We start from the raw sequence: 16,621 nt of genomic DNA, 5'->3' as shown, positions 1-16,621 counted from the left end.
GCAGAGATGTGGAAGGGAACTGAGGTTCCAGCGATCTCACCAGCCAACAACCCCAGGGACCCACAGGACTGCCGCACTGAAAGACAGGGTAGGAAGTGACTCACAGGAAATAGGACCAGGAAACCCAACAGCATGTTTTGGCTGGATCTTCGCTGACCCAGTGGTGGAACCATCCACCACTGTAAGGGCTCTGGGCTGGGACCAGTGGAGTGGGGTGGGCCCAGGTCTCTCTACCTTATGGTGCTACCCCACCCTTGGCAGAGACAGTCTGCCGTCCTGCCTGAGCTCCCCAGACTGTTTGGTGCTCCACCCTGCTGGAGGGCCTGTGACCCAGCATAGTAGCTCAATCTGCTCTGACTGTTACATCATGCTGCCCTGTGAACAAGAGTAGCCCAAAGAACACTGATTGCTAGGTCACACGCTCTGAGAGCAAAGGTAGCCCAAAGGATTCTGACTGCTACGCCGCACTCTCCTGTTTTGTGGGTTAGGCCATCAGATAGATTCTAGCAACCAAGGCATAACACCGCATTGATAGTACACATAACATCTAAATTTTTCTGCATCAGCATCTTGGATGCACAATCACAGAAGAGCTGGCAATCCACTTTCAGGATTTTTGTATGTTATAGATTCAGAGTCTTATGATCAATTAAACTCTGCAAAGGTAAGAGAAGATTTTCATTAAAATGTCATTTGCAATTATTCCCTTAACTGGAGTTGTGTGTGGCTCCTGCAAAAAGGTAGTTGTTTCTCCCTCTCCCAGAATCTCTAATATCCTGGGACCAACATGGCTATAACAACACTGCATACAACAATGGAGATGACAATGCATCCACTGAGAGAGGTTTAATGCATTTGATTGGGACACTATTGGGAAGTATACATAGCTCAGGGCTGGTCTACACTAAGGGGTAAAATCGATTTTAGATACGCAATTTCAGCTACGTGAATAACGTAGCTGAAGTCGAATATCTAAAATAGATTTACTCACCCGTCCTCACCGCGCGGGATCGATGTCCGCGGCTTGCCATGTTGATTCCGGAACTCCGTTGGGGTTGGTGGAGTTCCGGAATCGATATAAGCACGCTCAGGGATCGATATATCCCATCTAGATTAGACGCGATATATCGATCCCCGAGCAATCGATTTTAACGCTCCGATACGGCGCGTAGTCTAGCCATGGCCTCAGAGTAGTCAGTCTCAGGCATATTCAGGAGTTGCTCCTTTATCTGCCTTTTACTGGAAGAATGGTTTTCAGAGATAAAATGGAGGACATCTTCATTTATGTGAAAGGATTACCCTCTTAAAAACCAGTTACCCACCCAAAGGCAGATTTCTCTGCCTAAAGATGTTCTAGTAAAGTAGTGATCCACAGAGCAAGTTGAGATTCAGGCAAAAACAATCTATTTTTAATAGGCTTTTAAGATTTTCAAATTACATTAGGTGTTGGTGTTGCTCTCCACACATGCTGTGATCATCCGATGCCTAAGAATTGTATTCACAGAGAGTATGAGGTTTCAATTGTATTATATTTCACGGGTGTGTGTGGAATACTACCTTATCAAAACTGGCCACAAGAGAACCAATCAGTTAAAGATAATTGGCTGAGGATTGGTGGATTTTTCCAATTCACACCATCAAAAATGCAGCACTGGCAGACCATCGTCTAGGTTAAATTTTTATACCTAGTCCCCTACCAAATTCACGACCATGAAAAATGTGTCACAGACCATGAAATCTGGTATTTTGAGTGTTTTTACCCTATACTATGCAGATTTCATGGCAGGATACCAGCGTTTGTCAAATTGGGGGTCTTGAGCCAAAAGGGAGGTGGGGGGGTGTCACAAGGTTATTTTAGAGGGGTCATGGTATTGCCACTCTTACTTCTGCTCTGCCTTCAGAGCTTGGCGACACAGGGGCTGTTGGCCAGGCACCCAACCCTGAAGGCAGCGTCCTGCCAGCAGCAGCACAGAAGTACAGGTGGCAATACCATGCCATGCCATCCTTACTTGTGCACTGCTGCTGGTGGCAGCAGCTCTGCCTTCAGAGCTGGGCTCCCAGCCAGCAACCACCACTCTCTAGCTGCCTAGCTCTGAAGACAGCACCACTGCCAGCAGCACCACAGAAGTAAGGGTAGCAGTACTACAACCCCTCCTATAATAACCTTGTGACCCCTCACTCCCCTTCCCCCCCCCCACACCTCCTTTTTGGGTCAGGATCCCTACAATTACATCATGAAATTTACGATTTTTAAAATCCTATGACCGTGAAATTGACAGGTCCCTATTTATACATTTATGATACTGGTGCAAATTTTGCTCTGTCCCAGTGTCAAATATCAGAGACTACATAGCCCATGAATTATGTCTGATAATACTTACCTTTGTTTGTCACTTGGTCTTCTGTGTTCAGATTGTTCATCACTATTTCCAATTACTCTGCATCTAAATAAATAAAGTAAAACCAGAATAGGTTTACAGTTCAGAATATACTACATAGTCTTTTTTAGTAGATTTTCTCATTTAACCTTCAATCCAAACAAGATTCAACCTTATCATATTATCAGCTATTGACTCTCAAATAAGGCACCTTACTTGACATCACAAATGGTCATTCACAACCATTGAGCAAATACAAAAGGCATCAATAATGAACAGCTTTTAAAAAAAAAACTTGAGTGAACCCCAATATTGACCTTCCTTGTAGGTTTGTACAAATCATCATTGGATGTCAAATTTAATGTCAAGAAAAATTCTGAAGTCTTTTATTTGCAAGAACTCACTAAACGAAAATTAGCAAAATAAATGGAAGCAGAAATTCAAGATGACAATTTAAGCTCCAATTATATTGCTTTAAAGCCAAACTAAGTGACCATTTACACTATACCCATTTTTCTGCCAATTTAAAATGATTTAGAAAAATACTGTTCAAAATAATAAAACAAAAACACGATGTTAGAAGCAGCAGCCCATGCACAAAATTTATTGTGTGCTACTGTTTATAAAATACTTGAATAGTTCAGAACATGCATAAAATTTTCAACTTAGGGGTTTCTACAGATTGTACTTTACGGCAAACAAAAAGGGAGATGAACTCTAGTGACTTAACTTTCAAGTTGTGTTCCAGGGGATAAGAAAGGTAGGTAGCAAATGTCAAAATATATAACAAGGTACAGTGGCAAACAGTACAGTTGATTATGTGTGAACAAATCAGCATATGGTTTCAATTTTTAGTTTAACCAAGCAGTCCTGTAGCTAAAAAAACATGCAGTCTCGATTTTACACTTTCACTAATGCCTTAACAACTGAACAGAACAATTGCTTATGTGCTGAATAAATATTTCAATACCATTTTCAGTTTCCTTTACAGAATTAAGAAAAATAATAAAAAGCTTGCAGCTATTCAGCCTGCCCAGTGATTATTAGCTATTTAAGCAACTTTAATACTCACAATAAAGTAAAAGTACCCATAACATCTATATAACCTATAGATGTTGTTCCTGTACATCAGAGGTCTATATATTAAATATTTGCAAAATGAAAACATGCATACACAAAATACAATGCCAAGCTTTACAGACTTGATATGAATCAAAATGTACTTTAACATAATGTACAAAGTTCAATTAAAAGTACCTTAAAATTAACAATTGCATTGTTTTTCAGACTTCTAAAATTAATATATATATATTTTATATATATATATTAAATTCAAGGTATGGGGAGAGTCTCAAAAGCTGGGCATAAAAGTTTCTACATTAAATATTTTAAAATCTGTGTTCAAGTAAACATTCCTACACAGAAATCTTCTGATAAGCTTTAACTAAAAAATACAGTGAATATAATACCGAAATTAGCAACATCTAAGGTGTACACCTGAGGTCAGCATTTTACAGAATGACCAGCTGAGATTTTTGGCATTTTTTCCATTTATTTAACACAGTTTTTGCAGCCTCAGATTTTTTTAAGACTATTCTAATGTATGTTTTTAAAGACACTTCATGAAACCAATGTCCATTAATAAATAGTAGCTCTTAGGATTGTATTTGAAAGTCTAATTGAAAAAAAAATAAAAAAAACTAGCTCTGCTGAAAAGAAAATCCCATTTTGTAAACTTAAAGTGTTGACTATGATAAGCATAAAATGCTAGTCTAGATATGCTTTACTGATAACAGCCCAACCATTTCCCCATAGCTCTCCTCAGTATTCAGCCAGCAATGTTGGAATTTCTGTAAATATATGAAGCATGCTCACAGATGTTCCGTCATCACTTATAGAGAGGGGCTGTTGCCTCAAAAGCATGATGGTTTGTCTTCAGTGGGATCAGGTTATGTTTTCCACATCATATTAAGAAGCCAGTTTGACTGATCCCCTGGCTATTTCATCTGTTGTCATGTCAGAAAGCAGTACTCTAGGAATTCTCAGGCAAGACATATGAGTAAACCAGAAGTTGGTGTGGTCACTGTACACTGTTGTTGCCAGTTCCATTGTTTCCATTGGCATTTGTTGTGTTTACAGAATTAATACCATCTTGCTGAAGAGCATCTTTTCTTGGTGGCATTCTCTCATTGATCCTATCCAAACCTTTTGCTTCTTCAAAACTGCAGATTTTATGTTGCGGAGAAAATCCTCGTATTGCTTAACAAAATGCAAATTTCATAGGTCAGTAACAGAAAAATAAGTTGAAAGTATATACTTTTTCTAATAAAATGATTTTAAAAGACAGCTAAGAAATTAGCCAAAGGAACTTTTATGGCTCTACAACTGAATTAGTAAAAGCTTATCTAATGTGCTTTCCTGGAATGTTCAATGGCAATCATGATTTCAACCAACAATCAAAATAGTATATGGCAAATATTTTTCAGGTAAGAATCAAGGTGGCTTAAACCTACTTTGCTGCTGAGCACTCCTTGTGTGATCAGTGCTAACAACTGCTTTGCTGCTGTGTGTATCAGGCTCATCTTAACATCCCGATCACTTGAATGGAATGTCAGTAAGCAGATCAGCAAATGCAGTGTAGGCAAAGCAGCACAAGTGTTTAAAAAAAAACAAAAAAGCCTTCAGATTTTTCATACAAATCAACGTCCTGATCCTGCAGTTTTCATGCAGACAAAACTGCAGAATATGGCTCTAGTTCTGTTCTAATCATGTGGATGGTTGAAATGGACAACGACCACAGTCTCAGAAGTCATCAGTTGGGCATTGCTTTAAACAGGAAACTAGATATTACTCTTCTACACATTATTTTAAATGAAACAGGAATGCCTTCTTACTCAGCTGCATTTAGATGTAAAAATGGCTGACCGTATGAAAAGCTTGAAGTCTTAGGAACAAAATTTTCTCTTGTGTGCATGCGCAGTATCCACTGATTACAATGGAACAGAATTTGGCTCTTGGTAACATTTTCGGATATCTGATTTCCATAATAAACAAAGTAGTCATTAAATGGTGTTTTGCGACCAAATTAGAAACATACTAAGGAGGGTCTCCCAAGTGCTATGCTGTTTGTCATTCACTTCATTTAACATGTGATATAGGAAATCAAAATGTGTATGTAAAAGGCTTTTATTTACATGCACCAGAATTGTATGGAGTTGTAACATTAACAAAGGGTGCCTGTACAGCAACACATTAGGTACAGCAGCACTGACAACCCCTGTATTTTGCTATGCCTTTCAGTGTGTGTACACACTATAAACAAATTTGGTCAGCAAACTACCCTCAAAATCACATAGTAAAAATAGGAACACTGTAATTATAGGTCTTGCACTACCAGATGTGTTATGGAAAGTGATGAAAAGATTAGGTTTCAAGCCACTAAAAATAAGCTTTATCAAAAGAAACATGCATAAATAACCCCCACTCCCAACTCAAAACATATTTGCAGTTTAATTCAGAAAAAACAAAATTCAACACTACCACTTTTTAAAGTCATCAAGACACAAACCACATATCACAACATGCTTTACACAAATAAAAAGCAAAAAACTATTGCACATTTTCTGAAGAAACGGGGGGAAAAAACAAAATGATTTCTCTGAAACATTATGAAAGGAAGTTATTATCCTAAGGCAAGAAATGAATGTTACATGTAAAAAGGATGAATCAATACAGTTGATTCATCTCTGGTTGTGCAAGTTGAATGTAAGACACATGCACACAGAATACTTTTGAATTCCCACCCAGACACCACAGATCTCTGCCACTGACAAAGACTCTGATCATACCTTTTTCAGCCTCAATTGCCTCTACTGTGGCTGTACAGAAGTGAGCAGATGCATGCAAAATGAATGAGAAAGATGAAGAGTGTAATATCGCATAGCAGAAAAGGCAATGATCAATTTAATATATCACTCTAGCCCAGATCTGATTGCAAATATTTTACAGTGCAGGTTAAGACTTTTTTTTAAACTGAAGTGAAGTGACTCCTATATCTCAAGTGACAGTTTATCAAATGCAACACTCATATAATGCAACTTAACCTACCTAATTGTATATAACTGGTTGATTATTTCTTTATGTAAAATTAACATATAATACTGTAAAAGTTAGGGGCATATTTTGGTTTCAACTAGGTTCTACAAACTCTTTGAAGGTCCACAGCACTTTACTGGACTTTGTTACCAAGAAAGATGTTATAAAGGAGAAAAGTTAAGACTATCAGTGTTTTATTAGTAAGACAAAATACTAATTTAGTACAAGTGGATTTTATCTTTTTATTTAACGTTTGACACACTGGTCCTTGCACACATCTTTTGCACTCAGAAGCTGAACTCAGTACTTGAATTTTAGCATTGAATTCTGAGCAAAAAAGCGATATTGTGATTCAAATTGAATTCGTGAAACGAAATTCAGATATTAGCGCATACGAACAAAATCTAAGAGGTCACATTAACAAGCTGCCAAACAGCAACTCAAGTTTAGGGAAGTAAACCAAGATCTTTATAGTTGGAGGAGCTTTGGACACAAACGCTCAAATACTTTGGTGGATGGATGAATTTACAATGTCAACATTTCAAAGATCTATGCTATGTTTACACTAGCACTTTTGTCAGTAAAGGGTATGAAAAAATCACCTCCCGGATCGACATGAGTTTCACCAACAGAAGTGCTGGTGTGGACAGTGCTATGTTGTCAGGAGACGCTCTCCCGCCAACACACTACCACCACTTATTGTGGGGTGGTTTAATTATGCTCTCTCCCATCAGCATAGAGCAACTACATGGGAGACCATACAGTGGCACAGCTAGGTCCGTAGTGTAGACATAGCCCTGATTGACTTGCTAGTGTTTCTAAAGTTAAGTAGCTGTGTAAACAGCTGTAACTTTTTATATTTAAGGATTCTCCAAGTTCAAATTTTACATAAAATATGACTATACAACCTACAAAGCTGTCTGCCCTAATGCAAAATTATTAGGTCTAATAAGACTACCAAGACCGTAGCCATCTTATTTTAGTACAGCCTTGCTGTATAAACCACTTATTACTAAATCTTTAGAGTGAAAAACTAAGTAAATTTCACTAATGATCATAAGTAATTCTGTGCATCTCCCTTCCATCAATCCTACCACCAAAACAGTCATTTAGAATCATAGAATTATAGAACTGGAAAGGACCCCACGAGGTCATCTAGTCCAGTTCCCTGCACTCAAGGCAGGACTAAGTATTATCTAGACCATCCCTGACAAGTGTTTGTCCAATCTGCTCTTAAAAATCCCCACAATCTCCCTAGGCAATTTATTCTAGTCTTAACCACCCTGACAGTTAGGAAGTTTTTCCTAATGTCCAACCTAAATCGTCCTGGCTGCAATTTAAGCTCATTGCTTCTTGTCCTTTCCTCAGAGGTTAAGAAAAACATTTTTGCTCCCTCCTTGTAACAACCTTTTACGTACTTGAGAACTCTTATGTCCCCTCTCAGTCTTCTCTAGACTAAACAAACCCACTTTTTTCAATCTTTCCGCAGAGGTCATGTTTTCTAGACCTTTAATAATTTTTATTGCTCTTCTCTGGACTTTCTCCTATTTGTCTACATTTTTCCTGAAATGTGGCACCCAGAAGTTTAAGACATTTCTCCATTCAACAGATGGTTTACACAGTGCTAACAACTTGTTTGCTAAACTGATTCTTAACAAAAAAGGAATTGGAATGGAACAGATATTAAAGTAAATCTTGGGGAAGCAAGACAGAAATGATTAATTTGTGATTCGATCAGAACAGATTTTCAGAATTCTTTAAATTAGTGAAATATAATTTGAATAAGAAAGCAAACAGAAAACAAATATATACATTACCTACATTATGATTTAAAATCACAGTGTTGTACAAATAATTATAATTTTTACAGTTTTGCTTTGGAAAACGTGTCTTATAAAACAGTCATCTGTATTAATATCTGTATGCATAATACAGTACTTTTACAACCTTTATATTCAGAGTTACAAAAAGCTTTCTGTCCTCAAATGGAAAGAGAAGATATCTCAGAATTAGGTCAAATCCCCACTTGTGTGAATGGTTATCTTCCATGTTTATGATAATAAAAATATGTTCCCAAACAGCAAAAATTAAATTACTTTCAGGAATATCTCAAAAGCTAACCAAACATAAAATTCCTTCTTATCTTTTTATTCTGCCAGTTTGCCACATAAATACACCACTAAACCTCTCTTCATCACTCTTGTTACCCATGAGGCTTTTGTTTTCAATCTTTTTCTTAAAAGATCATGGATACTGCTTTGCCTCTGTAAATTATGTAGTTTTGTCATATGTACAGATTTCAAAACCTATTACCTAATTAATTCTACTTCCCTGTTATTCCAGAGAGATCTCAGGCTATATATAACTGATTTGAAATAAGAAAGGCAGTTTGTTACACTGAGCATAAAGGAACTGACAGAAAAAATATAATTGCTTTTAAAATACAAACACAATAAAAACAAAATTATAAAATTTTTACTCAGAGTCTCTAAGGGTATGTCTATACTACCCGCCAGATCGGCGGGCAGCAATCGATCCAGCGGGGGTCGATTTATCGCGTTTAGATACCATAAAGCAACCCCCGAGCGCTCTCCCATCGACTCCTGTACTCCACCAGGCTGAGAAGCGCAGGCAGAGTCGATGGGGGCGTGTCAGCAGTCGACTCACCGCAGTGAAGATACTGTGTTGAGTAGATCTAAGTATGTTGACTTCAGCTACGTTATTCACATAGCTGAAGTTGCATAACTTAGATCGATTTCCCCTCCCCAGTGTGGACCAGGGCTAAGTTACAAGTGAAATCCTTAATAAACCCTGACATACCTAGCAACAGAACCACAGCATATTAATAGGTCCAACTCTGAAATCCTTACTGAAGCAAAATTCTCAGTTAGCTTCCCTGGGGATTCTAAGTGGGGACATTCAAAGACAGGTGGCATTATATTTTATATCTTCTGCAGTTCTAAGATTCTCCTCTTGATAAAAAGTCAGCGCTGATGCAACACCTAGGCCAATAAAAAAGTATCTTCCCATTCCTCTAAGTAATGATCAAAGTGGTATCCAAGGGCTAAGATCACCAAAGTACTTGATCAGTCCTACTGATTTCACTGGGACGACTCACAAGCTAAAAGTTGGGCATGTGCTTAAGTTTCTTGCTGAATTAGGACCTCAGTTAATCAGAATGCTAACTTCCATTCAAATTTGTGCTGTCAAGCAATTAAATTATTTGCAATTGATCGCGCTATTAAACAATAATAGAGTACCATTTATTTAAATATTTTTGGATGTTTTCTACATTTTCAAATACACCTCTACCCCGATATAACGCTGTCCTCAGGAGCCAAAAAATCTTACCACATTATATCGAACTTGCTTTGATCTGCCAGAGTGCGCAGGCCTGCCCTGCCCTGGAGTACTGCTTATATCCAAATTTGTGTTATATTGGGTTGCGTTATATCGGGGTAGAGGTGTATAATGATTTCGATTACAACACCAAATACGAAGTGTACACTACTCACTTTATATTTATTACAAACATCTGCACTGTAAAAAAGAAATTTCAATTCACCTCATTGAAGTATTGTAGTGCAATCTCTTTATCATGAAAGTTGAACTTACAAATGTAGAATTATGTAAAAAAGAAAAACTGCACTTAACAATAAAATAAAACTTTAGAGCCTACAAGTCCACTCAGGCCTACTTCTTGTTCAGCCAATTACTCAGACAAACAAGCATTCAGTGTTGGGGGAGGACAGGGGCAGGGGGAAGCGAGCAATAACTTGTACAGGAGGAGGGTGAGGGAGGTGTCTTGCTGTTGCTTCTGGAAAGTTGGCTTCTGGTACTGGGCTCGCCTCCTTTTACTGAGCTAGATGAGCTCCCTTCAGGGAAGGTGGATTTTTTCTCAGGGACTCATACGGCAGGGGAGGAAAAGCTGGTGCAGGGAAGCTGAGCTCGCCAAGAGGGTACCCTTGGAAGGAGTGGCCAGCTTGCGGCAAATGGGCACGACGCAGAGAGGTTGGTCCCTGGAGTGAGGGGCCAGCCGGGAACAACAGGGGTCAGGCTGGCTAGGGTGACGATATGTCCTGTTTTGGCCAGGACAGTCCCCTTTTTCAGCTCTGTCCCGGCTATCCCTACTTCTTCGCCAAAACGGGTATTTGTCCCAGCTGCAAGGCAGAGTAGAGAGAGGTGGCTGCTGCCTAGGGATCAGCTGAAGGCAGCAAAGCCCCCCAGCAGGAAATTGGGAGAAATTTGCTGCTGGCAGGCAGAGTTGGCTTCAGAGCTGACCCCTGGGTAGTGCAGCGCTGGGGGAGGCAGGTAGGAGGGAGGAATCAGCCTCAACTGATGGAGGCGCAGAGCTAGGGGTGAGGGGGTGTCAGCCTCAGCCGGGGGAGGCGCAGAGCTCAGGAGGGAGAATAGTCTTAGGTAGGGGAGGCGCAGAGCTCGGGGTGGGACAGGGAAAATCAGCCTCCACTGGGGGAGGCATGGAGCTTGGGTTGGTAGGGTCAGCCTCAGCCGAGTGGAATGGGCCTTTGGGGTGGGAGGGTCAGCCCAAGCCACAGATAGCAGGTGGCTCACAGGAGGAGGAGTCAGCCTCAGCTGTGGATGGCACTGGGTTGGGGGGTCTGCCCCTGAGCTCAGGGGGGGGTCTGTCCCAGCCTTGGGCAGCACGGGGGGGGGTCAGCCCAGCTTGTGGTTGCAGAGTTGGATCGGGGGCGTTAGCCCAGCCCCGGGAGCCATGGGGAGGGGGTTCAGGGAGGGTGGTTCGAGAGAGAGAGAAGAGAGAGAGAGAGAGATGAGAGAGAGAGAGAGAGTGTGTGTGTGTGTGTGTGTGTGTGTGTGTGTGTGTGTGTGTGAGAGAGAGAGAGAGAGAGAGAGAGAGAGAGAGAGAGAGAGCGCACTCCAGTGAGCCCCTGACCATCCTGTTTTTACTTTAAAAACACAGGGATGAGAACTACCTTACTTTCTGTAGCCTCTTCTCTTCCCACCCTCTGGTGGTGGCTTGTGTTACTGCGCCTGACCAAACAGGTTTCTCAGAGCAGCTCATGTTGCCCTCCTGCCCAGAGGGTTTGCGATTAACGTGTGTTAAAAATATGAATGTGTTAATTGCGCTGTGTGTTAATCACAGGTGTTAACAGCAGTTAATTGACAGCCCTAATTCAAATAAATGGTGACAACTTCATTGCGCTGAATTAACGGCACTAGAAAAGTTATATCTTACAGCATAATTAAAGTAATGAAGCACAAGTGAAATAAAGTTGCCTGAATTTGCTCATATAAGCATTATACTATTAAAAGCTTAACTCCACATCAAATAAAAATGGTTACGAACAGACAAAGGCAATACTGCCCAAAATACCTTCTCTTTTAAAAATGTATCTCAGTACCAACAACCTTGAATTTCTCTCAATCCCTCCTCCAGAAATGAATCCAGGTGTTTCTCAAGTGGTTAGTATACTCACTTCCTTTTGTGTAATATAGTTATGCTGGTATTCCCCATTTATTCTAATTTTCAGGTTGTTTCCTCTGCTCTTACCAGCAATAAATATATGTCTATTGACTATACCCCTTTACGTGATGCTTGAATTTATGTTGTTACACTGTGGTCTCCTATTTTGCAAAGAGAATCAGTTTATTTAACCCTTCCTCACAAATACTTTAGACTGGGTATCATTTTAGGTGCCCTATGCTGCATTCTATCCCAGACAATCGGCTCTTCCCCAGTGGCCAACCCTGAACAAATTATTTCAGGTATGGCTGTACACTAACAGGGTACTAATATCATCTGTTTTGTTTTTGTTTTTTAACATCATAGTCTCTTCTAATAACTTAGGACAGAGTTTATTGTCCCTTTAAGGACTGTTGTGCCCACTTTTTGTTTGATCTCAAAACGTAACAGTTCTGACTGTAGGTATTTCTTGCCAAAAATCTGAAGTTGGGTCCAAATTACATTTCTGAAGCTCCAATTAAAAATGTTTAATTTGGTTTATTTATATCTGTGTTTGTACTTAAAGTAAATATTAATTTTACAAATATATCTGGATAGACTATCTATTCTCATAAAAAAAGTTTCGGCCAAAATCACTTCAACCACATACAACCCACTAAAATAAAAACTACACAGTGGAAGCAGATTGAGCCTTGACAATGCATAGAGATGCAAACAGATGATTTTTCCAATTATCAACATAAGAGAACTTCGCTAATTAGCATTAGCAACTGGGAAACCCGTTGATCATTACTGAATTTTGTGAACTAGCAAGGGAACAAAAACAATAGAAACGCAAGGATTATACATCACAAAACAGGCTTTGTTAATTTATTTTCTAAAATGTAGTTTAGCTGTAATTATTTATGACATTTTATACTATACTGGTATATATACAGTATTTTTTAAAAATAATGAAATCTTTTCAATCTGAAACCTCACTATAGCATTGGCTAATAAATATCTGCCAAGAAGTGCAGAGTTCACCAATTTTGCGATGATTTAACAACGTGTAAATTAGTGAGGTTGTATTATAGTTGCATTACTTCAGAACTTTTCCTTTTTTAGTTTGGAAACTGTGTTGTATTTATATTTAAAATCTTTAATAGGTTCTGTTTAAAAGATGAATACATAGTTAGTACAAGAAAAAAATCTAAATAAATTGGTGCATGTTGATCAGTAAGAACTAAATTATATTTTAAGAAAAGTTAACAATTGGATTATTTTGAAACAGTGAAACAAGAATGAAATAGCTAATGTATTGATTCAGTGTATCAAGGAATACCGCAATAAAGCATTCTGGAGTCAGTGAAGCCCCACACCCCCCCCCCCAAACCTCTTCCCCCCCTTTCATACTTTACAAATGTCCAGCTGTCTCCTCTAGTGGTAATATACTGCATGTGTTATGTTAACAAAACATGTTTTTCTAGTCAGTTTGATCCTCTCTCTGGTGTTTATAATGCAATATGAAGAAAAACTGGGAAATGAGGGAGAGGAAATTAGAGCACAGACAATAAAAAAAACCCAAACCAACAAAGCATCTCACTAAACAACAAAAACACAAACTGAAAGTACAATGTATTCTTCTGGAATGCTCTGGATGGACTGAGGAACAGACACCATTAGTTATTGACAACATTCACAAAACAATCACATACATAAATAGAACATAGAAACTTAACTTGTAGACATCATGAACCCATCAAAAAGTTTTTAGAAATGTGACTTTCATATTTCAAAACTATTAAAGAAGAGCTCTGATAAATTAATTGAAAGTTCAGTAAAAGGTTTTAAAACACCTGATTTGAAATTTCTGAATTTTTCTTTATAATATTTAAATTTCAAAATGACAAAAAGCAGCTACTCTAGGAAAACAGATTGTGTAAAAATGTGTTTCTGTTCATATATTAAAATATTTCAATACTGCTAGAAATCAGTGCTCGGATAGTGTTTGGTACTATACAAATGCCCAAGACAGAAAGTTGGAAAGCATTCAAGTAATTTATGCTTAAGAGTGCTGCATGTGTGAAGTCCGGTTTCCAACCTGATATTTTAATTACCCACCACAATTAACATAAATTTGGACTTCATCCTTTTGACACATTTTGTAAGAGTTTCATAACATTTCTCCTATGCCTAGTTAATCTGTTATGGTCTTCTGAAAAGTTGATTCCATGTTTAAACAAACAAACAAAACAAAAATCAACTTTTACAAAAACATTCAATGAACCAGATTACAGGTATATTTTGTGTAGAGTTCTTTTTATTTTCATGCAAAAATATATGCACACTTAATAAACACCCTTTCATTTTGACTTATTTACAAGATTTATATTCAATCCCTTTATTCTCAACTGATTTTATAACAATTACTGAATATTTTCAATTACATTAATCTTCAAAATGCACAGACAATGTGCAGCAGCAAATGCAGCAAGCCTCAAAAACAAGGTGCTACACCGTTGCTTCTACATCAAGAGACAGACAAGTATCTGGGAAAGAGGTTTAATTTTAACACTTATACAGACATACAGCTATACTTAGAGAGAGACAGACAGATCTAAGAAAGCAGCTACATCTGCAGAGGAAGGAAACAGCATGTTACAAGGACAATTCAGGGAAGTCAATTATACATAGAACATTTGACAAACAACATAGAGAACAACTTTGGCATTAATTACCAGGGTACAAAACGCAGCACATTTCAATCTGTCAATGAAATGAAAAATGAAGCTCAGCAGCCTGCATCTGTTTGTTAATACTAGCATCAAAAAAGTATTTGACATTTACCAATTAAAACTAGTAACATATCTGTAATAAAACTGTTTAAATGAAAAGTGGACAAGTAAAAATGAAGAATTACATTGCACTTCTGTAATGTAATGACCAAATAACTCTAAATTCCTTTATCAGCTCTATACAGTCACCCCACATCTGAGACATTTGTGCCACCTGAAAATTTTTAAATTAAGGAAGCTCAGACTGACAATATTGATCTAACACTTCTAAATTTTTGCTTTTAGTTTTATACCCTGGTTAGGTATCCATTTCACATTGCCTGATTAACATATAACACTATACTTATCTCAGCCACTAAGACAAGAACTGAAAAGCATTAGAAATTCCCTGCATGCATTATGTGTAGTGTTAGCAAAAGAGTGAGATGTGGCCCAGTCCATCTGAGGCACAGCAAGTTGCATAACATCATTACCACTTTGCAGAGTCTGTCGTCCTCCGGCCAACACTCCACTAGGTAACATTCCAGTGGGAGTCAAACCCTTGAGTGTCAGCACACTTTCACTCTCCTCCCTATGGTGGAAGAAAAGCAATGACTTTTTTTTAAAAACTATAAAGCCACTTAAATAAGAATTGAAATAAAATAAGGAAATATTTTTGCTTTATTTTATCCATGTCAAGATTTAACACAGCTCAAACCTCAAAGGATTAACTATGGGCAAACTTTCCAACCTAGGGAAGAAATTATCTGCCAGATACTAGTCTTTTCCTCTGTCTAGAACTTAACACATATGCAAAATAATTATGGGTCAGACTGCTTTCCCTTTTTTTTACATGAGTGGTCTTATTGGCTTTAATTAAACTACCCTTAAGAGTAACAGCTCATTAGTGGGATCAAGTAGCTCAAAGTCTGGCCCAAAGATTCTGTAAATGGGAGGGGGGGCGGCGAGGGAGAGAGAGAGGGAGGGAGGGAGGGAGTCAAGTTTGAAAAATAATACCTATTTGATCTATGTTATTTTTTGGGCAAAAACACACTTTGGAGTAAAATTGATTATGCCTGAACCTAGGCAGCTACAGAAGTGTACAGTGTTAAAATCTGTAACAGAATAGTCCTGAGCTTCATGACATTTTCCTAACCAGCCCCAATCCCCTTTGTTATACAACTGTCATTTCAATATCTGTTCATAAGGTACAGACAGACAGACATCTGTAATTAGGACACAGTGATTAGCTGTTTGATTAAAAAGAGACATGCTCTACTTTTTCTAGGTCTCAAAGGTAATCTTCAAAATAAAAACATTTTCTCTCCAAATACCCCAGCACTAGCAAGCTTTTAGAACAATTTGTGAAGCCAGAATTTTAACTAAGCTATTCCTAATGGATCTGCATGAAGAACACTTCACATCCAGTGGGCTGGATTAGATTTTTCTCTTCCAATATAACAGGGTTACTGGGGAGAGAAAGAATGTGTAATTACCTCAGAACAGAGAAGACTCTTGCCATCTTGCCAATTGCACGTATTTTGTTTCTGATTATTTCTTTTCGTGCAGCAGCTGTACCTACTTTCAATGGAATAAAAGAAAGTCTCAAGCTCATGAAGAGAGGGCCACAATTCTATAAAAATGCATTAATTCAGTACAACTTTGTAAATTCAACAACTCTCCTAAGAGAAGTCCAATACTCAAAACATTTAAGTGTGTGCTGATTATAAAACTGGCCTTGCTCACCTAAAGGGGCCAGTAAAACCAATGCCTCATCCACAAAAAGAAAAAAACCTCAAATTAATCTAGTTATCATCAAAACCACTGATATTGTAGCTTTCACAACTATCACATTTCATTCTCATGGGTTTTCTATTACTAAATTCTTCACTGACACCTGAATCAATTAAGCCCTACCAGTACAACATAGCGGCACCTGATATGTACAA

The 16,621-nt window shown here is 38.3% G+C and overlaps 2 protein-coding genes across 11 annotated transcripts in view; one reads left to right on the top strand and one right to left on the bottom strand.

Annotated features, from left to right (window-relative positions):
- The window catches only part of SEC24C (SEC24 homolog C, COPII coat complex component), a 647,635-nt gene that overhangs the window by 85,807 nt on the left and 545,207 nt on the right, over positions 1-16,621 (top strand). The window lies entirely within an intron of this gene.
- The window catches only part of PPP3CB (protein phosphatase 3 catalytic subunit beta), a 102,009-nt gene that overhangs the window by 23,103 nt on the left and 62,285 nt on the right, over positions 1-16,621 (bottom strand). For 3 of the 10 annotated variants that reach the window (XR_004372097.2, XR_004372096.2, XR_004372095.2), the window contains exons 11-13: positions 16,169-16,253; positions 15,167-15,264; positions 2,382-2,444 (exon numbers count right to left, since the gene is read on the bottom strand). Coding sequence is in view for 6 of the 10 variants with exons in the window: in XM_032768706.2 (XP_032624597.1) it covers positions 4,459-4,637; positions 6,227-6,256; positions 15,167-15,264; positions 16,169-16,253 (392 nt within the window). In the remaining 4 variants the exon portion in view is untranslated. Of the gene's footprint in view, positions 1-2,381; positions 2,445-2,954; positions 4,638-4,891; positions 4,977-6,226; positions 6,257-14,200; positions 15,265-16,168; positions 16,254-16,621 lie in introns of those variants that run through there. The other 7 variants (XR_004372094.2, XM_032768706.2, XM_032768708.2 and 4 more) reach the window with 7 other exon arrangements.

Source organism: Chelonoidis abingdonii, chromosome 16, assembly GCF_003597395.2.
Source record: "Chelonoidis abingdonii isolate Lonesome George chromosome 16, CheloAbing_2.0, whole genome shotgun sequence".
NCBI lineage: Eukaryota > Metazoa > Chordata > Testudines > Testudinidae > Chelonoidis > Chelonoidis abingdonii.
This window is presented reverse-complemented; position numbering and strand designations above follow the sequence as displayed.